The 25,951-nt window shown below is 39.7% G+C and overlaps 1 protein-coding gene across 4 annotated transcripts in view; it reads right to left on the bottom strand.

The window, feature by feature from the left end:
* Positions 1–25,951, bottom strand: part of KIAA0232 — a 57,381-nt gene that overhangs the window by 15,172 nt on the left and 16,258 nt on the right. For 2 of the 4 annotated variants that reach the window (XM_083359660.1, XM_083359661.1), the window contains exons 2-7: positions 25,318–25,824; positions 19,834–19,971; positions 17,032–17,098; positions 15,764–15,848; positions 10,682–13,922; positions 6,938–7,046 (exon numbers count right to left, since the gene is read on the bottom strand). In XM_083359660.1, coding sequence (XP_083215786.1) covers positions 6,938–7,046; positions 10,682–13,922; positions 15,764–15,848; positions 17,032–17,098; positions 19,834–19,971; positions 25,318–25,548 — 3,871 coding nt within the window. In that variant the 5' untranslated portion in view covers positions 25,549–25,824. The remainder of the gene's footprint in view (positions 1–6,937; positions 7,047–10,681; positions 13,923–15,763; positions 15,849–17,031; positions 17,099–19,833; positions 19,972–25,317; positions 25,825–25,951) is intronic. The other 2 variants (XR_014492119.1, XM_083359662.1) reach the window with 1 other exon arrangement.

The following is a 25,951-nucleotide window of genomic DNA, read 5'->3' as shown; positions in this document are numbered from 1 at the left end:
ATCTGTGGGTTTTTTTTTAGTTTGTTTTAATCCTTTGTAACTTTTATCTGTTTTTATATGTATAATCATTTTTTATATCTGTACGTTTTATTACACTCTGAGCCTCTCAAAAGAGTTGCTTGGAATGGCGACCTAGGGGACATATAAATTTAATAAGCAAATAAAGCATGCCATTTTGAGATGCGTGTTTGCCATTAGAAAGTCATCCTCTTGCGGACAATTTGCTGGATACAGCCACTGCCAAATCAAAAGAAATGAACAGAAGCTATTCTCCAAGAAAAGCTATTCCACAGAAGCTATTCTTCAAGAATTGAAGAAAGGCCAGCTGACAAGACAGAGAAGTCACTATCACAAAAAGAGACGGCTGATCCTCAGATTGCAGGAAGCCGATAAGTGCTTTCATCTCTCTCTCTCCTTCCTCGCTGCTCTGGAATACCACAGGATGGAGAGCTATGATAAGAGATCCAGACTGTATCAATCTTATAATTAATTTTGATTTTATCTTTTTACCAGAAAAATGGATGAAAGAACACCAACATAATTTCACTGGGCTTCTGTTGGGAAAGCAGCCAAATAAGAGGTTGACTATACTAATTTCCCCGAAACTTAAAATAAACCATAGCACAATAGTGCCATTCAAAGCAATGGCAGCGAGTTAATTTCAAATTGCATTCTCTTCATATGATGTTTACTTATTCCACTAAGCATAAAATCTCAGAATAACAACAAAAATATGGCAGAGCGTAGAAAATTATGCTTCCAAGTTGACAACTAATCAACCTCAAATTCAGGCTCTGCTAGTTATTGATTCTAAATACAACATTAGGTTCAGGTCATCTGGCCTTTTGTACCACCCCCAACTCCTGAAAGTAATTTGTTTCTACCATTAGAGTTACATCAGCTTTGGGATGGAAAATGCAACTATGCTGAACTTTGCCTGGCATAGTGTATTGCTAAAATAAATAAAATATCATAAAATATCACATCTTAAATGGAGCAACCCAGGGAAACAGACTAATGAAATTTACTTTCTAGGTAGATTCCAGTTATTACAAATAACTGCATAGCCTTTTCATGAAGTTTCCTAAAGCATCTGAAAAAAATTACAATTATTACTTTTCAAAGTTATGCATAACTCTGGAAGGACTTTCGATTATCCCCAACTAACAGGTCGAAATAGAGATTATCTCACACATACACTCATCCATGAAATAACACTCAGGGTTTATGAGTATACAATATACTCTTATTTAAAGGGAATACTCTCCCAAATATAACAGTGATTTATAGATTCAACTCCAGGGAAAATCTTTGACACAAACGTAAATCCTCCACGACAGATAGATAACTCATCATCCTCTTCTATAGGTAATCAACTTATGACCACAATTGAGCCCAAAATTTATGTTGCTAATTGAGACATTTGTTAAGTGAGATTTGTCCCATTTTATGACCTTTCTTGCCACAGCTGTTAAACAAAACATTGCAGTTGTTAAGTCAGTAACACGGTAGTTAAGTGAATCTGGGCTTCCCCACTGACTGTTTCTCAGAAGAGCGCAAAAACTGATGACGTGACCCTGGGATATTGCAGCCATCATAAAGATGGAGCTAATCTAACCCTGTTGTTTGATTTGGACCTCAGTCTCATTTAGTAACATCTATTAGATTACTGTAAATAAGCTGGTCTCTGTAAACACCAATTTCTTGTTGGAAATTTCTCTTAATTTCCAACAAGGTCTCTGGCTATTCAGAATTTTATTAGAGTCCTATAAAATATTCTTACATAAGAGTATTTAAATTCATACACAATGATAAAATGAAAAATTAGCCTAGAGCAAAGAAAAATACTAGTCTCTCATTTGCCAAAAATGATTCTGGCCTTCACATAGATTTGTATGTTTTTTTTAAATCTAAAGTATCAGCCCAAATAAAATATGTCTAAACAAGCAGTGTTTTTTAAAATACGGTAAAAGATGAAATAATCTGGAAAACAAACTTGACAGAATGCTGAATCATGTATCTTAATTATTTATATTCAAATGAGCATGGTATATTGAAGAATTGAAAAAAGTCCCATAAATGTTAATATACAAGAAGCAACTGAAGAAAAAGAATAATAAATTATGTTAGAATGTTGAAAAATATTAAGGTGGACTTCTGGGGAAGGTGAACTTAAGATGGGTCTCAAAAGTGGAACCAATAACAATGGCAAAGACCAAGGAACCACCGAGTAGACCAATTCTTTGGAATCTTTCCAGATGAGGACAGCTGCTTCTTGTGAGAAGACCACAGGATACTTTTTTCTCACAAGTTTGAGGACCAGGAGACATCTTGCTTACAACCTTGGCAGAGCCTTTTAAATGCTCTTTAAACTCTAACCCTTTTCAAAGATCTCTTCCCCCCCCCCCAAATTCTCTTCTTTCTGTAAATATAGTTTGTATACGTTTTTACCAGTGCAATTAAAATTCTTAATACAAATATTCAAAACAAAAAATATTAAGGCTGCAGATCATGTAAGTCAGACATGTCAAACACAAGGCCTGGGGGCCAGATCCGGCCCCCGAAGTGGTTTCATGTGGCCCGCGAAGCCATCCTGGAAACAGTGAGGGAACGGCCCACACTGCCTTGGCCCTGGCCCAGAGACCCTCCTTCTGCCAGAGACCCTCAGATCTGTCCCACTCCTGCCCAGGCCCCCATAGGCACCCTTGATGCAAACGATGTAGAGCTGGCCACGCCCACCCAGTAGGCCATACGCACTCTAGCCACACCCACGCAGGCCATACCCACCCGGCCCCCTAAGGGCAACCGCAATCCTGATGCGGCCCTCAATGAAATTGATTTTGACACCCCTGATATAAGTGCAGTAATGTTAAGTTATAGATGTGTCTCCTTTAGCTGTGTGACTTGTGTCATGTATCTGTGAAAAATAGCACCTGTGACCAAAGAACAGAAGATATTGTTACTGCTTCCCTATGGAATGAGAAAGAAAATGAAAGCAAATTTACAGGTGAATTAGTTAAGCATGTCTATAAAGGTATTTAGCAGAATTCTGATGAAAATAAAATAAAAGATGCCAACGAGCAAAAATTTACAAGTACAATTCAGCAAGCGATTGCAAAATGTATGGATGTATGAATTATGAAAAATGTATGAATGTGGGAAGAAAAATTATTGGATGTCTTCTGATTTAGAGAAAGTACATAAGCAAATCAACTTACTCACAGAATGTTTAGGTAAATACAAAATTCCGAGTGATTGCTGAATGTGACATGAGAGAATGAAGGTATTTTTAGATTAAATGGAATGTTTTTGATGAGAGAACTGTCAAGCTTAGGGATGTAAACGTACGTGTACTTTTGCTAGCAGATGATGTTGTATTGATTTCTAAGAACCTAAACTCTATTCGACAAATGTTAAGATTGTATAATACAAGAAGTATGGAATTGAAAATTTATTTATTACAGAAAAACATTGTACCATGGTTTCCCCGAAAATAAGACCTGGTCTTATTTTATTTTTTTGCATCCAAGAGACACGTCTTATTTTCAGGGTATATCTTACCTGCTTACTTTAGGACCACAATAGCCAGGTCTCCCACACCACAATACCTGTTGCGCTGCTGCCCGAGTTCTTCTGTGGCCACTTGGTGTATTGTGCTGGTGCTGCTGCTGCTGCTCACAGCAGGAGGCTGCATGGCTCATCACACTGATCGCACCAGTGTTGTCGCTTGTGGCAGACTGTGTGGCACGTCACGCCATGCCATGCTGACAGTCCGCTACTTGTGGCAGACTGCATGGCACAGCACGTGCAAGCGGTAACATCAGCACAATGAGCAGCGGCACCAGCGCAATGAGCCAAGTGTCGTGTGGCTAAAAGTGGCCAAATTCAGGAAGCAGCGTGACAGGTGTTGGGGCGAGGGAGGCCTGGCTGCAGCAGTCCTAAGATAAGCAGGTGCGGGGCACATGGAGCAGCTCCACCCCAAAACTAGGGTGTATTTTGGGAGTAGGACTTATATTAGGCGCAGACGTAAAAATCAAGCTAGGGCTTTTTTCGGGATAGGTCTTATTTTCGGGGAAACATGGTGTCTAAAAGGGAAAGTAGTTACACATAAAAGGCAAAACAACTCAGACCAAATTAATTTATATACTTTGGTATCTGAAAGGTGCTTTTCCACAAGGCAAGTGGACTTTCTTTTTTCTCTTTGAAGACATTTCACTTCTCATCCAAGAAGCTTCTTCAGCTCTGACTGGATGGTGAGGAATGGAAGAATTTATACTCCTTGCAGACAGCTGGTCATTTGCATTATTTTAGAGGGTCGTTGATGCCACCTGGAGGCTTATCTGTGTTCTCAGGGTCACCTGAGTAGTGCAAATGGGTGTGCAGCCTTCTTGGAACTGTTGAAAGGACTGTGTTGGTTAGACTGAAGATAGATGATGTCATATTCCTCCCCCTCTGTTGAGAGAGAGCTGTTCAGCTCTGACACAGAAGGCCTCTTTAACCCCTCTTTCAAACCAGCGGTTCTTTCTGTCCAAAATGTGGCCTTTGTTTTTTAAATGCAGATGGACTGCTGAATGTTGTCCTGATGGGTTTGTTCTCCTGTGACATGGGTCGGCAACCCGCGGCTCTTTCAGCCTTCTCCTGCGGCTCCCAATCATCCTCCACCATTTGCAGAGACAGAAACAGGCACTTGCACTTGCCTTCTCTCTCTCTCTCTCTCTCTCTCTCTCTCTCTCTCTCTCTCTCTCTCTCTCTCTCTCTCTCTCTGTGTGTGTGTGTGTGTGTAAAAGAGAATGGCCTCGTGCTGTTCTGAGAAGCTGACAAGCTTACTGGGCGGGGCTCCTGCCTTTGCTGCGTCTCCACAGGAAGCAGCAGAAAGCAGCAGCTCTCAAGGGCAGGAGAGCCAGCCCAATAAGAATGTGTGTCAGCTTGTCTGAAAACAGCATGAAGCCAGCTTGCCAGGTGAGCAGAAGATTGGAGGGAGGGAGGGGGAGAGGGAAAGAGAGGGAGAGGGAGGGAGGGAGAACTCATGCACAGCAGCCTCTAATTCTTTTTAATTCTCCACCATCCGGTCAGAGCTGAAGAAGCTTCTTGGATGAGAAGTGAAATGTCTTCAAAGAGAAAAAAGAAAGTCCACTTGCCTCGTGGAAAAGTACTATTGGGGCAACCATGACCTGGATGACTGAGAATATTCATAGACATATACCTTGCTATGTTAACATATTTACTTAACATGGGAAAATTGAGAAATTGTGTGCAGAGAGTTAGCAGATATTATCTGGTCAAAGGTAAGGAATGAAAGAATTAAAAGGGGCCATATTACATGGAAATGAGAGTTGAGTATGACAGGAGAAATATGAAGTGGAATATGGTGGAATTGAGACACTGTATTTAAGCAAAGTTAAAACAAGAGAAGCTTGAGTCCAGAATAAACACTGATGGATAAAAAAAATTAAATACAAAAATGAATGATTAACAAGAAAGAATTATTTATTTATTTATTTATTTATTTATTTAATTTATATACCGCCCTTCTCTCAAGAGACTCAGGGCGGTTAACAGGGCAATACGTAAATTATATCAAGTTTATGTGGTCATACAGGGTGAATGAAAAAGAACTGAGTTGCAAAATAAATAAGAAGAATGAGTGGACAAAAAGAAGGAAAAGATCAAGAATTGATGCCACCCTGAAAAAAGATAAGATTACAATTTTTAAAAAGAAAAGGCAAGATACAAATCTTCATACGGATGTAATTAAAAAAAAGGTGTTTGCAAAATCATAAAAATATGAAATTAATAAGAATGGTGTTGCTATATACTAGTTTTTAGAACATTTTCTCATAGTTCCCATGATGCTAAGTAATTCCCAAGGTTTGGGGATGGTTCTTAGAGCTTCTCCAAGACCTGTTGCCAAGTTGTAATGTTTAATATGACAGAAAAATGCAAATACTGCAGCATGTTAGATATAATGCAGAAAGTATACAACCCAAAATAAGAATGCACCATCATTTACATGGATTTATTGTTTGATCAGATTGTGCCTATGCTTCATCAGCTGCGCTTGGTGCAGCCCAATTCAGTTCCTCATTCAGAATAATTTAATCTTAAAGGCTATACCTCTTGAACATATCAAGAGATTTTACTCCATATGCCTTTGCCTAGAAGGATTTTTTTAGCAGTGGGGCTCATGTTCATGCAGTGCATTTTGAAAAAGGAGCTTCATTCTTCAGAGACTTTTGGCAACCTGTGAAAGTACCGTAATCTCAAAAAGGTTTTCAAGTTACTAAAAGTCCATGAACAATGATATCTTAATCAATGCAGGGACCTCCTGGTATGACCTTATGCAAAACAACTTAAATGTTTTTTTTCACATTTGAGCTGGAAAAGGAGAGATGGGAAAGGAAAAGCAGCCTTCAAAGGTTGAAAAAGAACATGGCTATTTAAATACGTAGAATGAATCACCTGTTAAATGTTTAAACCTATTGGAACCAAGAGTTCATTGAACAATATTTTTATTGATATATGCATGTAATATTGGCATACCCAAGCAGGACTAGACTTCACAGCTGGCTAGCAGAAACTAATGCAATTAGCTACAGCTCATTCCCTGCTTGCAAAGCCCAGAATCCCCCACACAGTAATACTGCCACTCTTATTTCTCAATAGTCTTATTCCTTTGCACTCCAAAGGAATAATGACTATATGATAATAGTTAATAACTAATTTATCAAAGTGTGCCCATAACCACTTGATTAATTAGCATCCTCTTGCCATGTGGAGAAACATGGTACTGATGAGAAACCAATGGAAGCAAATGAATGGGGCAATTTTTCAGATAATTAAGTGGCTTCCATTTGGAACATGATCACCTGCATTCATCTTTTATCTAACTCAGCTGTAAAGTTTCAGCCCGTTACAAAGAGGTCAAAGATACTGCTACCTTCATACTGTGATGTAGGAAAGAGTGGAGTATAAAGAGCTTTCTCCCACCAGCACTGTTTTGCTTGATTGTAGCTTATTTTCTGAAGGTCATTACTCAATACAGGAAACTGTTTTGAGAAGAGTTGTGTTTTAGTCCAAAGACAATAGAAAGTGACCCTATAGTATGCTACTTATTCTAGAGAATATGCATCCCAATAAAATGTGATATTGTTTCAATAAATTACTAAATGCTTCCATACAGCTGGTTTCTGCAAAGCATAAATGTATATGTTTAAGTCAATTAAGATAAGTCTGCAGGGGGCTATTACTGCAGTATAAAAGTTGAGTTTTAAAATTTCTAATTATACGATTTCCAAGTAAACATTAAATATTACATTAAGTATTATCTCCTTGTATATTTTATGTTCAATAACCTCTTTTTCATCTTTCCTCTGAAAGTGAAGTATTAATACCTATTCTGACTACGGAAATAAGTGAAACAGGAGACAATTGTTACACATCCCATGGACTGTAAAAATCAGAAACAAGTCCTAGACTGAGCCTCACCAAAACATCACTCAGCGCCAAGATTGCCAAATAAAGGCTACCATATTTTGGCCATGTCATGTGAGCTGACTCACTCAAAAGTCAATCATGCTGGGAGTGATCAGCGGAGAAAGGAGAAGGGGATGCCTTAACACCTGCTGGGTGGACACTATAAAGCAGACATGTCAAACTCACGACGTCACGTGACGTCGCACAACGTATCGGGACGGTTTTGCCATTGCCGGCAATGGGGTGGGTGCGGCTTCTGCATGACACATCCGGTCCGCGGGCCGGCAGTTTGACACCCCTGCTATAAAGGATGACACCAGAACGACCATGCAGGATCTGAAGGAGGCAGTGTGAGACAAAGGGGCATGGAGAGTGCTAATCCACAGAGCGGCCAAGGGTCAGACATGACTGAATGGCTGACAACACTGAATAACTGCATAAAAGCAACAATATATATGTTTATTTGCAAGAAAAGGAGGAGGACTCAATGTAATATAACCCCTACCAACTAAAAAATGTCTCTTCCATAGAAACTACTGGAAGTGTCTCTTTTGCCTTCTATGCTCATTTTCAGAACAGAGTTATATCACTTTTCCCAGGCACCTGAGGGCAGATGCTCAGTTAGAACGCTGTTTTGTTTCAAACAATTTTTGTGCGAAGAAAAAAGAATTAAAGATTGCACAGTAGCACCTTGGATTGAAAAAGGTTACTAATTCTTGTGAATTCAGGAATATATCTTCCTGATATATTTTATTTATTTATTTATTTATTTTATTTGTATACCGCCCTTCTCCCGAAGGACTCAGGGCGGTGAACAGGGCAATACATATTAAAAAACAAGATACAAAAATTAAAAACAATTAAACAAAATGTCCATGAATAAGTTAGAACACATTAAAAAATAGATTAAAACAGATTAATAAAACCCAACCCCATCCCATCAGGCCAGGCCAGCTTGTTCGAAAAGGTAGGTTTTGAGATCGCGCCGGAAGGAGCAGAGGTCAGGCGCCATCCGGAGCTCGACCGGAAGATGGTTCCATAAATCCGGCGCGCCCACAGAGAACGGCCTACCCCTGGGGGGCCACCAGTCGACATTCTTTGACCGGTGGCACCCTGAGGAGGCCCTCTCTGTGGGAGCGTACTGGGCGGAGGGAAGTTGACGCCGGCCGCAGGTGCTCCCCAAGGTATTCCGGACCCATGCCATGTAGGGCTTTGTAGGTCATTACCAACACCTTGAATCTCACCCGGAAGACAACTGGAAGCCAATGCAGCTCACAGAGCAGAGGTGTAACATGGGAGTGTCGGGAAACTCCCAACACAACTCTCGCGGCTGCATTCTGTACCAGCTGGAGCCTCCGAGTGGTCTTCAAGGGTAGCCCCATGTAGAGAGCATTGCAGTAGTCCAGACGAGAGGTCACGAGGGCGTGAGTGACCGTACGTAAGGCATCCCGGTCTAGATAGGGCCGCAACTGGCGCACCAGGCGAACCTGGGTGAAGGCCCCCCTAGTCATAGCTACTATATGGTCTTCTAGAGAAAGCTGTGAATCTAGGAGGACTCCCAAGTTGCGAGCCCTATCTATGGGGGGTAATAACTCACCCTCCCATAGAGAGAGATGGAATATCCTGAATATCCCGAGATGCCGGTACGCACAGCCACTCGGTCTTGTCAGGGTTGAGTCGAAGCCTGTTCCTCCCCATCCAGACCCGAACCGCCTCCAGGCAGCGGGACATCACGTCGAGGGCATCACTGGGGTGGTTTGGGGTCGAAATGAAAAGCTGCGTATCATCAGCATACTGATGATAACCAACTCCAAAACCACGAATGATCTCACCCAGTGGTTTCATGCAGATGTTGAACAGGAGAGGCGAGAGGACCGACCCCTGAGGGACTCCACAAGCGAGAGGCCTCAAGGTCGACCTCTGCCCCCCTGCCAACACCGACTGCGAGCGTCCCAGGAGATAGGAGGAGAACCACTGAAGGACCGTGCCTCCCACTCCCAGTCCCCTGAGACGCCGCAGCAAGATACCATGGTCGATGGTATCGAAAGCCGCTGAGAGGTCTAATAGGACTAGGACAGAGGAATATCCCCTGTCCCGAGCCCTCCAGAGATCATTCACCAGAGCGACCAATGCCGTCTCCATGCTGCACCCAGGCCTGAAGCCCGATTGGTACGGGTCTAGATAATCCGCTTCATCCAGAACCAGAGGAAGCAGATGCGCCACCACACTCTCAACAACCTTCGCAAGAAAGCGAAGGTTGGAGACCGGACGAAAGTTATTTAACACAGCTGGGTCCAAGGCAGGCTTCTTGAGGAGAGGTCTCACCACTGCCTCCTTCAAGGCGGCGGGGAAACTACCCTCACTCAAAGAGGCAGATATAACCGCCTGGAACCAGCCTCGTGTCCCCTCCCGGGCTGCATAAACCAGCCAGGAAGGGCACGGGTCCAATAAACATGTGGTGGAGCTCAGCCTCCCCATAATCCTGTCCACTTCCTCTGGAGTTACAGGATCGAACTCCTCCCAGATCACATTGACAAGATCACCCATGTCCTGATCGTCCGACTCTGCCCAGTCGGAGTCCAAATCGGTCCGAATCCGAGCGATTTTATCCGACAGATGTTGACTAAACTCCTCGGCACGCCCCTGCAAGGGTTCCTCACTCACCTCCTGATTGAGGAGGGAGCGGGTCACCCTAAACAGGGTGGCCGGGCGATTATCTGCGGACGCGATAAGGGTAGCGAAGTAATTAATCTCGCCACCCTTATTGCTGCGAGATAAGACCTAATATGGGTTCTTAGTCGCAATCGGTTGGATTCAGATTGGCTGGACCTCCAACTGCTCTCTAGGCCCCGTCTCCGACGCTTCATCTCCCGGAGCTCCGCAGAGAACCATGGAGCCCACTGGGATCTGCGCTGGGTCAGGGGCCGTAAGGGTACAACTCGGTCAAGTGCCTCCGTGGTCGTCCTTTCCCAGGCTTCCACTAAGGCATCTGCCGAGCTGTGAGCAGAGGAGGCAGGTGGGGACCCCAGCGCTGCCTGGAACCTTTCAGGGTCCATTAAGCGCCTGGGGCAGAACCATCTAGTTGGCTCAACACACCCACGGTGGGGAGTGGCAAAACGGAAGACCAGCATTAAAATCCATTGAATTATGTATCATTTTAATGAAGCGTGTCACCTATCTATACAATGTACAATTCTCAAGGACATACCTCTTTCAGTTGCATCGATGAGCTTTCTTTACAACTGCAAGACTTGTCTTCCTCTTCTTGTGGCTCCACAACATTGCAGCTAGCTTCAGAATTTTTCACAGCCATTGTATCCTGCACATCTTTCATACCGCATTCTAAGCAAGAACTCTCATTTTCTACCAGCAATATTCCAGATGATTCTTCCTGGGAATCCAGAGATGTCTGTGCACTCTTTTCCATCCCACACTTTTTTAATGTAGGAAAGAACTTCCCAGATTCAAGTTCTAATTTACCATAATAATGCCCTTCTTTTTCTGCATCCTCTTCCAGTGGTTTGAGAGCCGCTTGTGGATCATCAAATGATTCAGCTTGAGCAGAGACAAGAACATTCCCCTCATCTTTCTCAGATTCAAAGTCAGATTCACTTCCACCACATGGAGAAAGTTCAGATGCAGAAATGGGGCGAAAGTGAGTCCTAGGAGAAATCCGTATTGCTCTGTACTGCGTCCTCCCAGCACCACATATTCTAGGGCGAAAAGCATCTCTGTCAGAATCAGAGCAAAGGATTGATTTGGGTTTAAAGCAAGGGCTGAAGGATGTAATTCCTTCTGGTTCAAATGTACATTCGACATGAAGAACTTGTGAAAATGGATTATTTAAATCAAAGGAAGAGAAAGAATATTCAAGACCAGACTCTTCACCTTGAAAACTACTGCAAGCTTCTAACAAGTCTTCATGGAAGATAAAAGAAAAACCTCTATTTAATCCATGATCACATTTCAAATGCTCACTCTGCTCAAATGATACAAAAGGTCTCCATAATTGTCTGTGACCAGGAGTAAAGCTATTTCCTGGTGTCATGAAGACATCTGTACCAGCTATTGTGACTACATCAGAAGCTGCACACTGTAGTAAGTTTCCTTTTGGGTGATTTGGGGGCACTATTGCCCATTCTGCATCACTGTTGAATGTTTTCAGTTCCCCATACACACCACCAAGAATAAATGAATTTTCTTTATCTTGGTTAACATCCCATGATTTGGAGGGTGTAGTATAATCTCCACAATCTATTTCTGATAAATTGTTCGAAGCAAAGCCTCTTTTCTCTAAATTTTCTTTCTGACCTTCCCAAAGATGGTATTCTGATCTTTGCACTGCTTTGTTTGGACCTTGAAGAATTTCTACCTTTGCATCATTTAAGCAGCAACAATAATGATTTACATCAGTTGGAAACAGTTCCTCTTCTATTCCTTCTATTTCTACAATTGCTGCAGAATTTTCATCTGTCATATTTGTCCAGATATCTTTCATAACTCCAGAGCCGTAGTCATCTTCAGGCGGACTACTGTCGCTACATGCTTGTGGAGTCTCATATTCTTTATCTTCTGTTTTTTGTTCTAACCGAATACCACAGAGAGATTCTAATTTTGACTTTTTTGTGAAAATTAAAGTAGGTATTTCTCCTAAAGATCTGGTCTGTTCTTGGCAGGTTTCCTCCTGCAAAAAATCTACAATTTCTTCATCTATATAACTTGAAGATACCTTGGGAACTATATAATTAATATCATCAGAGTTAAACTGAGGGGATTCTTCAAATGGAATATTTAAAGTCTCATTGTCTGAACGTGTTTCTTCAGAATATGACCATGGACTACAAGTTCTTGTTGACAGATTAGAACAGTGTTCATTTTCATCAAAGGCACTATTTTTGGTCCATATTAACAATCTTGACTGTGTTTTCCCAAACATACCAACATTGCTACTAGAATCTGTATTTTCATTTCCCAAATTTAGTTTTTCAAAAGGAAATGGTAAGACAGAATTACTGCATTGCACTTCAAACACTGAAAAAGAATTTAAACCAGATCCTTCATTAGTATCTGCAAACAGTTCTTGATTGCCTGCAAGCATGTATGAATTAAGCATTGTGCTGTCTAAGGTAGGGGAAAGTCTAACAGGAGAATCTCCTCCAAAACTTTCCCCATCTGCATCACCAGAGCTAGAAGATGAACAGCACTCCCAAAATTGAGCTAAATTACTAAGATCTTGCAAGAACCACCCTTCAGCACCAGAAGTGGCCGAATCTGCCCATATTGCACTTTCCCCTTTCAATTCCATTCCATCAAACACTATGCAACATTCTGCCTCAAAATCAGTTCCTTCTCTGCTTTTCTGCCGAATCATATTCAAAATCCGACTTTCTCCTTGCATCTTGCCTGAGGCACCAGAATCCAACATGGATTGATCAATATCCACTTCATAGAAGTGTGTTAGTTCTGACAGATGTACACCATCTAAATGTATATCGTCCTCTGGTGGAGAACATATTGAGGTCCTAGTGAGGCCGATATCCTCATTTAAAACTGCAGGCATTTCCACAAAATGACCATCAATGAAAGTACCCGCCGCGAGGTATGTTTTATTAATATTATTGTTGTTACTAATGCAAAGACCTTGCACTGATTCAGCTAATTCTTCTACAGCCTCTGATGTTGCATCACATACATCTTGCTTGTTGCGGTATGTCGTCTCAAGCTTACTTTTTCTACTCAGGGGAACAAAATATTCTGCAATTGGCTCAGTATACCACAGAGGCTCCTCCTTATACTCCGTTTCGTTCCTGCCATCAAAATATAGCTCTTTTCTCTCGTGGTTTCCACCTTCTTTTCGTCTAATTTCTTTTAATGGCCGTTTACCTCTTTTACAGAGTTGCTTGATGGATCCATTGCTGCTGCCAGGAATTTTCCTTTCAGTTTTTTCACCAGCTTTTGGCAAATACTTACTTTGTCCATTCCATCCTTTTTTACCCCGAGCCTCCCTTGTTTTATGCCTTATTTTTACATATTTTGTAGCTGCTTTTAATTCACCATGATTGCCACTAGAATTTGAACCTTCTTCACTGGAACCAGAAGACCAGGATCGAAGACGTATCTTTCCCTCAGATTTATGCCGGACTTGCTTTTTGTATGAAACAGATTTTCCTTCAATACGATTTCCAAACTTATTCTCTTTTTCATCTTTGTCATTCTTTTCTGTGGCTCTCTCCTGTATAGTTACAGATGCTTTGTTACTATTTCTCTCTTTGGATGCTTCATTTTCACTAATGCAGTCCTTTGGAGATGATGTATCTGTGCTAGTTGCTGGGACAGTGGAAGATGAGGAGGTACTGGAGTAAGAACACATTTTGGATTTATTCCACACAGTCATGATTTCTTGCAGGCAAACTGGTTTCTGGGAAAGAGGTGGAAAAGCCTCATAATACCTGAGAGAGAAAAAGGTAAAACATGCAGTGTCACGTTTTGGAGAATCGGACCAAACTAAACATTAGTGATTTTACTATCAACATGAACTTTTATTAAGTTTTTTTATGAGCTAATGTTTTAAAACACGAAATCATACCAATCAATATATTATTTAGCTCATCTCTAAGGAAAAAAATAAACTATTACTGTACTTCAAAAACTATTAAGTAGTTAATGTTAAAATACCGTCACTGCAATTAAAATAAAACAAAATATGATTACAATAAAACAAAATAAAATAATTACTTTTTTCAGTCAATATTAAGACACAGTTGAAACATTCTATTTTAGTTTGCTATCTGGGGATAGGTAATTCAACATTTCTATTGGATGCAAGTCAGGAAAGACAATTTTTCCTCCTTTTATATAAAAATCCGCTTGGTGGTTGTTCAACAGATAAACTATAGAATTCTAACAACTATTTTCAAATTGACCGAAAGGCCCTCATGGGCAGGACAGTGTTTGTCTTTTACAGGGACCTGAGAGAGACAAGATGCATTAATAAAATAGACAACAGTGTTGCTCTGTAATCTGCTAAGTTTGTTTGAACAGGTTCATAATAACCATGTTGTAGAGAGATAAATAGTTTCTGCTTTCCTCTTGCTTTGGTGTTTTGCACTGGGATCCTGCCAATGACTGAGAAGATTGAACTGTTGGTCTGGGACCAGAGCTGCATATAATGCACTGTTGCATCCCTCCACAAACTGGCTGATTCTGGAGTGATATTTCTTGATCTGGCTCCATTTCATTGCTTACCAGGTTAAAACTCTTCAGTTGTTCTCAAGGTTTCCAAATGCTGTAGTAACATTATAAGCTTAGAGGACTGATGTGATAATGTGCTTGAAACATCTACTAGCTTTTGGCATGGTCAAGACCATGGCAACAAGCTCATTATTAAAGCAGTATGTCCCCTAGTTCTTATTAATCTTAGCAGGGGATCAGTAAAATTAATTATGCTAGTAAAATCATCTCTCACAGAAGGCCTTCCTTCCAGACCCAGTACTTGAGGCGTCAGCTACATTACATTACAGATCTGAGCTTTTTCTTGTTCAGTTTTCAGCCATTGGTTGTATCGAAATGTCCTTCCCAAATCAGACTCATATTGAAATTATTCTACACTGGAAGTTGGACATGTCAAATGTACTAGAGTTAGTGTCATGGCAAACTGCTAGCAATACTGTCTTAACTGACCATACAAACTTATGTATTGTTTATATTGTATACTCGAAGCAATTCCATCTGTTCTCAGATTCATCCATAAAGTAACGAACATTAACTAAAGTCTGTAATTGACAATAATGCCACAATTCTGCCCTAAAAAAGCATGTAACATAAACAAAAATTATTTTTCCAAGAGCATTGGTATTGCTTGCATTCTGTATATCCCTTTTCCTCGAATGTCTAGGTGTCTCCATAGAGATGACAAGATGTCAAGGAAGTATGCTGTGGTGTTTCTAGGTTGTGATATGCCTCTCTACTCCCCCAGATTATGAACCTGACTCTCATTATTTCTCTCAAAAACCTAATTTTACAATAAAGCCTGAAGATGTATGATACTGTTGAGGATAAAAATCAGTGTTATCATTCACTAAACGGAAAATAAACTATATTGGAATGAAAAGAGTTCATCCAAACTAATACTATTTTTAAAAAAGTTTAATAATCAGATAAAAACATTTTAATAGAAAATGATAGCTTGAATTCATTATTTCATGGTTAACACCATTCCAGAAAAATGTGTCCTTTTCCAATTTAGAAGAATAAAATAACTAAGAGGGTGTTTTTTTAACATGCAACATACATTTCTACTTGATCTTTTGCTGCAGGAGATAAATCTATTTCAGAAGGCAAAGAGTCCTCAAGTCTTTTTGAAATCTTCTCCTCCGCTATTAAAAAAAAACCAGTACAAAAACCTCATCAGACTCAATTTGAAATAAATACAAATATATAATAATCAATTCCATATTCTGGCCTATAAGTTTAATGTAAGAATTTATACATTGAATTTACAAATAAATTAATTACATCACCCATATTTTTAACAGTAAACTATTTCATTTATCTGGAGATTAGTAGGGCAGTTATTAAATTAGTGATGAAGCTCACACACACGGTTCTAATCTATGAGTTGCATTATTTAGTTTGTTGAAAAAGTACACGGTATATACTTAAGTTAGTCACAACTACTTTACTCAAAAATTTCAAACAGGATGAAAACAAAGTATGATTCCATTATCTAAGGAATTTCTGAGTATAATTAAGTTTCTTAATTGATGTATGGTGATGAAATGGTTAGAATGCAGTATTGCAGGTTAATTCTGACAACTGCCAGCAGTTCGATCCTGACCGGCCCAAGGTTGACTCAGCCTTCCATTCTTCTGAGGTCAGTAAAATGAGGACCCAGACTGTTGGGGGCAATAGTAACCACTTCCTTGTATTGAATTTATTTAATTTTAATAATTTAATTTTAACATTTTACCTAGCAACTGGTTCAATCTAACACAGAAATAAAGATACATAGTCTTTAGTTGCAAGAGCTACACTAGCCCCCATTTCTTTAGCATCCTTCAAAGCTTTATTATTTAAACAATTATTCATGTCAATGATTGATGTCCCCAAAATATTAAATACTTTCCAAGCATTTCATCTTACATCCCTTGACTGGCCCCCCGCCCATTATTACTTCAGAAATCCACAATCTCCCAAATCTAATAAAGGGATTGGAGGGGACTTGAAACCATAATATAGTGCCGTGTATTGGTATCATTTTTTATACATATAAATGATTCTATGCAGATCTCAATGAAAGGAACCACTCTGTAAAATCCCTATTTTTAAAAAGGCATACAAGCTTAATCTAGGTAAATGCTGCCCAATCATCCTATAAGTATAAAAAGCAAATTATATGCCAACCATATCTATGGAAATCTAATGGATTTGGCGATTCAGAGAAAAAAATTGTAACCACAGAACAAACTGGCTTCAGGCCAGGATTTTATATTTCTGACCAAGGCGCCACATTCCAGCTTAACATGTTCCAAGAAATCTCATCCCAAAATGGAATCTCACCTTGTTCGCTCTGGAGATCTTTTAGCTTGGAACAAAGTTCCTCAACTAATGTCTCAATCCCAGAACTCTGCCATTAAGAAAAAAAAAACACTAAACTGAATTATTTACAGTTGAACATTCATAAAATACATGTCTACTGATTATTTCCATTATCAAAGAATAACCCAAAAAGAATTTGCAATAGTCTAGCTTTCTTTATGCAGTTGCGCTAAAATTAAAATCTACCTTTCCTCAATTCTATATCACTTATTTCATCTAAATATACAGAATTACTGATCTCTAAATAATGGGAAGATTGCTCTCAAGGCTGAAATAAAACTAACGAAACAAGAGAGCCCATTGTTCCAAAGGTGCTTTTTAAAAAACAACTGGACTTTTAAAAAAAATTTCTTGAAGACATCTCATCAAAGAAGCTTCTTCAGTTCTAACTAACTGGTGGGGAATGGAAAAGATCTGTAGTCTTCGCAGTCAGCTAACGCTGAGGGTCGTTGAAACCATCTGGGAATATTCTCAGAGCCAACCGAATCCGAGTGCAATGAGTGTGGAACTGTGGATTGAGAAGACAGGTGGTACTGTATCCCTCCCCCTCTGTTGAGAGGGGGCTGTTCAATTTTAACATAGATAGCCGCTTTCCGGCCAGCTGTTCTCTGTCCAGAATGTGAACCTTGCTGTCTTCAAAGCAGTGGCCCTTTTCTTTCAGGTGCAGATGGACTGCTGAATTCTGTCCCGATGCATTGGTTCTTCTGTATTGTGCCATGCATTTGTGTAATGGTTGTTTACTTTCCCCAGTGTACACATCTGCACATGCCTCACTGCACTGTACTGAATATACAATATTGCTCTGTTTGTGTCTAGCTGTTTTGTCCTTGGTGTGCACTAGCTTCTATCTTTTTTTTTTAAATTCCATTTATATCCCGCCCTTCTCCGAAGACTCAGGGCGGCTTACAAGCTTAAATGTGTTCCTAGTTTAAAGTGTGCACGTATGTTGGGTTTGTTGAAAATCCTTGTGAACTTTTCCGATATTCCTGCAATGTATGGAATGACAATGTTGCTCCATATTTTTTTTTGGCAGGAATATCAGAAGAGGACCATTAAGATTTTAATGTGAGATTCGCTTCAATTCTATGCCAATTTTACAAAGGCAACCCTAAATCCTTCTGCCTGTATTTTGAATACTAAAAATTTAAGAACTGAAGTCATGAATTAAAACATAGGAAGAATACAGTAGAAAACAATATGTGATTATCTATTAACATATAGTAGCTCCATAAGTAAAATCAAATTTACTGTACTATATTTTTAATCTATAATGTATCAGCAAACACAAAGCTTCCAAATAGCAGATTGTTCTACCAATTTGTTATTAGTCTGACCCCACTTTGAGTACTGTGTCCAGTACTGGGTAGCACGCTTAAGAAGGATTTAAGCAAACTGAAACAAAATCTGAGAATACCAGTGGAGATTATTAGAATATTCGCAACTAATTCTCATGAAAAGATCTGGAAATATTTAATCTTCAGGAGAGAAGCCTGAGGATAGAGATGATAGTTACTTAGATTTGCCCAACATAAGCAGCATAAAGTATTTGTAAATAAATACTGAAAAGCTGCCATATTTAATAGGGAGGGAGAAACCTGCTCTTTTATCATTTCAGAGGAAGGAATAATGGGTTTATGTTACAGGAAGGCAGGTTCTGATTGAATATTACAAATAATTTCCTAATATTTACAATAAATAAGTGATCCCCAAACTTTCTAACTCCATGGACTGGCAGCAGCAGTGGGGAGGGAGGGGGGAGGAGATAGCTTTGTGCATGCAACTGGACTTGCCGGCCGCTTGCTCAGCCCGTGGGTTGGAGACCCCTGAGATATATAATCAATTATCCAGAGAGGCAGTAGTTCTCTTTTACTGGATATACTCAAGCACAAGCTAGAAAAACAGTTAATGTTGACTTAAATTGATGACTTCTGACCACAACTGAGCCCAAAATTTCCGCTGCCAAGCAAGACAGTTAATGGGTTTTGCCCCATTTTATGTTTTTTCCTGACTTGAGTTGTTAAATGAATCACTACATTGAATTGTGAATCTGGCTTCTGCATTGATTTTGCTTGTCAGAAGATCACAAAAGGTGATGACCCCAGGACACTGCAATCATCATAAATACATGCCAATTACCAAGCGAGTTTTAATCACGTGACCATGGGGATACATCAACAGTTGTGAGTGTGAAAAAGTCGTAAGTCACTGTTTTCAGCGCCATTGTAACTTCAAAGTCACTAAATGAATGGTTGTAAGTCGAGGACTACCTACACACATATTTTTTTTAACAGTTTCTTTGAATCAGTGTTGACTCCTAGCGACTGCTAGAGAAGTTCCTATACTTTTCTTGGCAAGATTTCAGAAGTGATTTTCCACTGCCTACTTCCTAGGCTGAGAGAGAATCATGGGCCAAAGGTCACCCAGTTGGCTTTATGCCTAAGGTGGGACTAGCACCAATGGTTTCCTGAGTTCTAGACTGATGCCTGAGCCGCTACCCTAAACTGGCTGTCCGTCTTATAAATAAATTTAAAACAACCCAAAAGTTATTCCTCTTTTTATAATACACTTTCCATAATTGAATACAAGAAACATGTTCAGATTAAATACAGATTCCATTTGACATTTAATTACTTTGAAAAGGATACCTCCAAAATAACAATTTCAACTAGATTTTTTTAAAAATCAACAAAAATTGTTATGCTGTTTTACATCACAATGAAGAATCAGAATTTAAACGTAATTGACTATGTTGCTAGTCCTTACTTCATCAGAAGCAGAGCGAAGACATTGAACAGCAGCCTGTTTCTTCATTTCTTCTAGTGTAAGATCAGAGCACTTTTTCTTACTTTTCCCCCATTTCTTGTAAGCTCCCTTTTCCCAGCCCAGGAAGATGTCATTCTCCTAAAAAAGAAAAGAAAAGAAAAGAATTGAAAATCATAATAACGGCAATATTTCCTTGTATATTGTCTTTGGAACTCTGAATGACTTTTAAGGAAGACACTTGGAGGAGTATGACTCTGGAAAGGTTATCTACAGATATATATTCTATGGACCTATTTACTACAACTCTTGGTTTTATTATATATTTGACATTCCATACCCAATCCTTCCGAGAGTTTTTCTGCAGCTTTACTACTTTTACTATTCGAAATGCAATGAAATATTAGTAATATTTATTCAAATTAGTAGCAGCACCATTTTGAAATAGCAGATAATAAAAGTAGGTAAAGACCAAGTCACTGACTAGGAAAATTAAATTGACGTCATGCCAAAAGGACGCTAAAACAGGAACTATGCAGATTGTATCCCATTAACCAGAATATGAAAAGCCAAATAAAGAAGTTAATGAAACCAGCAACCAGGGACACAATGTTCAAGTTAAATGTACAAGAACCGGAGGAAAAAAGGACATAAAACAACTGAAGGCAAAAGTGGGGGAGGGCGAGATGAAAACACTCAAGTTGTCCTTACACAGATTTTGCCTGAAACGGAAAGACACTGAGGCATGATATAATCCCAACTGAATATTGTACTTATCCTGAGGAGAGAATTAAAAAAACTCCCTTATCCACATAACAGAAATATACCAGCAATTTTCAGCTGATTAGGTCACAGCTCATATGCTGCCACTTGGTGACTGACTGCTTCTGCATGACAGTTCCAAGACTGTGGCCCTTCCCCCTCGCCATGGTCTCAAGTTGATAATTTTCCTCAGTGAATAAACACATGTAATGTTTTTGACTTATTTGCTTCACTGGGTTCTCTGCACTGTATCAAGTTTTAGAACTTGCAAGGAGAACAAATTATGCTTTGGGGCACATTTATATTTATGCAGAACGATTCAAAATTCAAAAGATTTTACAAACTTTTAAGGACCAATGTAGGCTGGCCTTGCTAGTGAATGCGAGCGGTATCATATCAAAGATACACGATTCAACAGAAAAATCTCATCTATACTTCCTAGTCATCCAAACTACTGGCTCTCATTAGTTTGGATTATTTCTTCTATGCTTCAATCCTACTTTTTTTTTAAAAAAATTTTTTTTTACTTAATATACAATTGTATCTTAAGTCCTTTCTTCTTTCTTTCCCTTGCTATATTTTAGCAAGTCTCCCCATTTCTTCAACGCACTTGAGCAGAAAAGAAGCCATCACATATCAGGTGCTTGCAGCATAAACTGTAACAGAAATATTGCTTCTACACAAACTGGGTGCTGGAAATTAAATTATACTATTTAAAACAATTAAAATAAGAAATAATATGCTAGGAAAAAGGTTAAACAAAGCTATACTAATACATCAAAAAGACATATAGAGCCAAAATGATAAAACAAAAGAGTTCTTTGGCATTTGGCTTTCAAGTTTCAAGCTTTCAGAAATATCTGTTTCCATTTCATTCCGTGATACAGGTAGAACTGATCTAGGAAAGGAAAGTAACAATAGATTCTTTGCACCTCATTTCTCATAGACAACATCATCCATTTTATATACAGAATAAACATGCCAAATTACATCTTGGTACATCAATAAGCATCTCTATAGTTACTAGTAAGTCTGTGTGTGTGTGTGTGTGTGTGTGTGTGTGTGTATTACTTTCTGCAAAGTATAATGCAATTGAAGAGGTGGGTTCCTTTGAGGAACAAAAGTTAAGATTTCTAGAAAGAAGCAGCAAAACAAACGTTTCAACACCTGCAAAAGTAAGCAATGAGCCATACATATCAACTGAAATCCTGGAACACAGGATATGCATACCCCAAATAAAGCAAAAGCACATTTTGCAATTTGCATTAGTTGGCAATGTAGCCTATTTCTTCAGCATTGAGCTGTGACAAGGAAGACACTTTCCTAGAGTCAAAACAGGGCTATGAGATGAAAATAACTGCATCATTGCTCAATACCTAGGAAAAAGCTCTACCAAAAAATTTCTGCAACACTCCCTTAGCACTGCAGAACTCTTCTCCAAGAAGACTGCAGCACAGAGATGAACGGGGAAGGGGGCAGAGAAGATATAACAGACAAGTGACATGTCATACAATGCCTAAGCAAATATTTCCAAGACTATCTGGAATTAAAACATGAACTTTACAGTAAACCAACATTTAATTCTTTTCTACAAAGTATTATGAACTACAGAAAGTAATGAATGGGCTGCCCTGTTAGGATCAGAATCTAAGCCTTAAGAATGATGACTGCAACACTGTATAATATTGAATACATGAGTGCAGCTTTTAAATACGTTTCTCAGCCATGATCTTCTTTTTATGCATGACAGCAAAGCAATAAGTGCTAGGACTTTAGGCCAATGGGGAGCTTCACAACCGGAATGAGACAATGTGCCCTGGTTGACTCGCAGTGGGACAATTCACTATGGATGGGACCACTCGCTGTGGCCAACTCACCGCAGGATAACTCAAGTAGAATTGCAACTCACCCTAGCCTCAAGGACTTCTAATTTGAGAAGGTTCAAGCCTAAAGCATGACAAGGCCTGCTGCAATTCACTTGTCCCTCTCTTGAATTATCCCATGTTGAATTGTCCCGCGGTGAGTTGGCCAGGGTAAGTCAGCCACTGCGAGTTGTCCCTTCACAACTCAGGTACTCCCAGAACATTACCTGAAGAGTATCACATAAAGGATGATGTGGCAAACAATCCTAACATCAGCCAACACAGTGATAATAGCATTCCTGTTACTTTTTTCAAAAAAAAAAAAAATTTAAGGAGGAGTGACTACTCCCATAATACTGTAACCATAGCTTTTCTAGACCAAGTGGTAGGTTATTTATTTATATGAATGGTCTAATAAATGAATATTTACAAAGTTCCTATACACGTTAAGAAACAGAAAATGAACGAAAATAATACAAGATAATTAATATAGCATAGTAAAGGGGGGGAAGCATAATTCTACCACCCCAATACAGAACACACAATTTAAATAAATACAAAGCATAACAATGCTTGGGACACGAAAATGTTTTAGCTTGCCCATTAAAAATACCTGGCCATTTCATTAGCGAAGTCCCTTTGCTAAAATGCCACCAATCTCATTTCACTTGAACAAAGTTTCAGTTCTCCCAGTAACTAGCTTTCTACACCAAAGGTGGGCAATCTTTAGCTTTTGGTCTCACTTTAGAAGTCCTCTGCAATTATCCATTCAAGACTTCTACCAACTGGAGAAGAAAAAGCCCACCCAGCTCTGAATTCAGCCATCCTGACTGGGGCATGGTCCCCAATGGAAAAAAGACCTGGCTTCCCAACTGTGTTTCACAATTTAGAACAAAGTACTTAACCTAGCTGCAGGAATATATTAATTCATTTAATATTTATTTGAGCAGAAATGCATACTGTAGAGCTTTTAAAATGAAGAGCTTACAATGAAAAATACAAAACCAAGGATAGTGGTTTTCAAAACATACACAAGTCTACTCATTACTCCACAGAAGTGTGACTTCTAGCAAGCTAAGAAGCATACATATTTTGAGATGCAGTGTACAAAGCACATTCCCAAAGTAATTTCAGTTGCCCAGTCCAGCCTTCTCCTACTTCCAGATAAATTGGGACAGGAGGGAACTGCTGGAGTGTCTATTCAGATTAAAAAAAAATACAAAGCTGAATATGCATGCAGAAAACACGCTAATATGTATGCCCACTCACCTGGATACATGCACACATTAATGTACACACAATATTAGACAGGATGGGAAGCAAAGGAATCCAATTAAAGCGGTGTATGAAAGCTGTATGTTATATGACTGAAATAGAATAAAAGCATTTGCATTAAATGAGTAATAAGTAAGTAACTAGAAAACACACGGGAAAGTAAAGTACAGCTGGAAATGAAAGAACACCAGGAAAGTTGTGGGGAGCTAAAATGAGAGCAATGGGATGAGGCAGAGAGTGAAAGGAAAACAACATACTGGCAGAATGGAAAAAAGAAGGGGATATCAGCATTCTGCAGCAGATAGTGTGGGAAGAAAGGAGAGAAGCTAAGGATGGTAATGAAAATATGGCAAAAAGAGAAGTCAAGGAGGATGGGAAAAGGTGCACCCAGTGGCGTAGCGTGGGGGGTGCAGGGGGGACCGGGCGCACCGGACGCAACATCTGGGGGGCGGGGCGCTCGCACTCGCAGCTCTCTGCCCCTGCCTGGCTCACTCACTCTCTCTCACTGCAGTGCGGGCTGTGCGAATCCGATCCGAGCCGCCGCCCACTGTGGAGGGGGGGTGGTGCCAGGCGCACGGTTAGGGGGCGCAAATTACTTGCCTTGCCCCGGGTGCTGACAACCCACGCTACGCCACTGGGTGCACCAGGGAACAAAAAAAATTCAAAGAAATGGGAGCATGGGGAGGGCACTGGGGCATTGGAGCACAGCGAAGTAAGGGACAGGAGAGGACTGAGTTGTAGCGTAATAAACTCTTACAATGAAAGCATGATTTTAAACCACAGCTTAGTTCAGTGAAGGTAAGACTTTTCTGTTCTTTAAAGTTTTCTTTTCTTAAAAGGAACTAAAAAGATTTAGCATAGTTCACTGCAAACTTTTTAAGAACTTTTAAAATACAGTGTCTTTCTAATACAATACAGGTAGTTCTCAACTTACCACCGCAGTAGAACCCAAAGGTAAATATGTTGCTAAGCGAGACGTTTGTTAAGTGAGCCCCATTTTAGCTTTCTTGCCACAGTTAAGAGAATCACTGCAGCCGTTAATTACACAATTATGAAGTGAATCTGCCCCCCCCCAATGAATTTGCCTGCCAGAAGTTTGCAAAAAGTGATCACATGATCCTGGGACAGCGCAACCATCATAAATATGAACCAGTCGCAAAGCATTCGAATTTTGACCATGCGACCATGGTGATGCCAAAATGGTCATTAAGTGTGAAAAACAGTCATAAATCACTTTTTTCAGGGCTGTTGTAACTCTGAAAGGTCACTAAATGAATAGTTGTAAGTAGAGGACTACTTGTAGACATAATTGCTAGACTTAAAAATCATGTCCCATCTTCCAAACTGTATCACAAATTATTTTTGAAATTGAGTTTTACGAAGGCCTGCTCTGATTTGTCAAGATGGTTATTTTATCCGTCAAACATCCCACTGAGTATATCTAAATTTTGGGATATGCTTCAAAACATCCCATGTTTGCTGCTCTAAAAATACGAAACTATGATGTATTATTTATTTTGATAGCATACACAGATAAATTTAAAACATACTTATTTTTCAGTCAAGCACATCTAAAATATGTAAATACCTGTTCCTGCAGATCGTAGTCATAATTATCATGCAGCAGAAGACTGAGGACATAGCGAGTATAAATCATGGCATCAATGCCACATTTTTCTAGCTCTTGTCCCAGCCAGGTCTGCACAGGGCCCAGGGCCTGAAGCAGAGACATTTCTGAAACAGATACAGGACCCAGACAGGAGCTTGTGGAGCTTTCAGATGGCAAACCATCCACAACAACTGTATAGACTAGGTGCATGAATCTAGGTGGCTTTCATCCTTAGAACATGAAGCATTTTCTGTAGATGATATTCCGTGGGAACCTGGAAGTGGGTATTTTCACTCCAGTACTGAGGAGACACGCTTGGCATCTATGGGACCATCATTTATATTTGCTGGCAGTTAACAGTCTAAAGACAAGACCCACTCTTCAGGCATAACCAGAGTATACTAAATCTTAACAGGAAACACATGTTTATGTGCATTTTTCTACCTTAATTTCACATTGAAGCCAGATGTAAATCCCCAGCAGGACCTATAAAAAGGGGAAAAAAGAAATTGTGACTTGTATTAAGAAAACAGATGGCAATTAAGAACACACAGACACACACACACACACACACACACACACACGCACACTGATGCACTGCAGTAATCAAACT

This window comes from Vipera ursinii (assembly GCF_947247035.1).
Source record: "Vipera ursinii genome assembly, chromosome: 3".
Classification (NCBI taxonomy): domain Eukaryota; kingdom Metazoa; phylum Chordata; class Lepidosauria; order Squamata; family Viperidae; genus Vipera; species Vipera ursinii.
The sequence above is the reverse complement of the archived record's forward strand: the minus strand, read 5'-3'. Positions and strand labels throughout refer to the sequence as shown.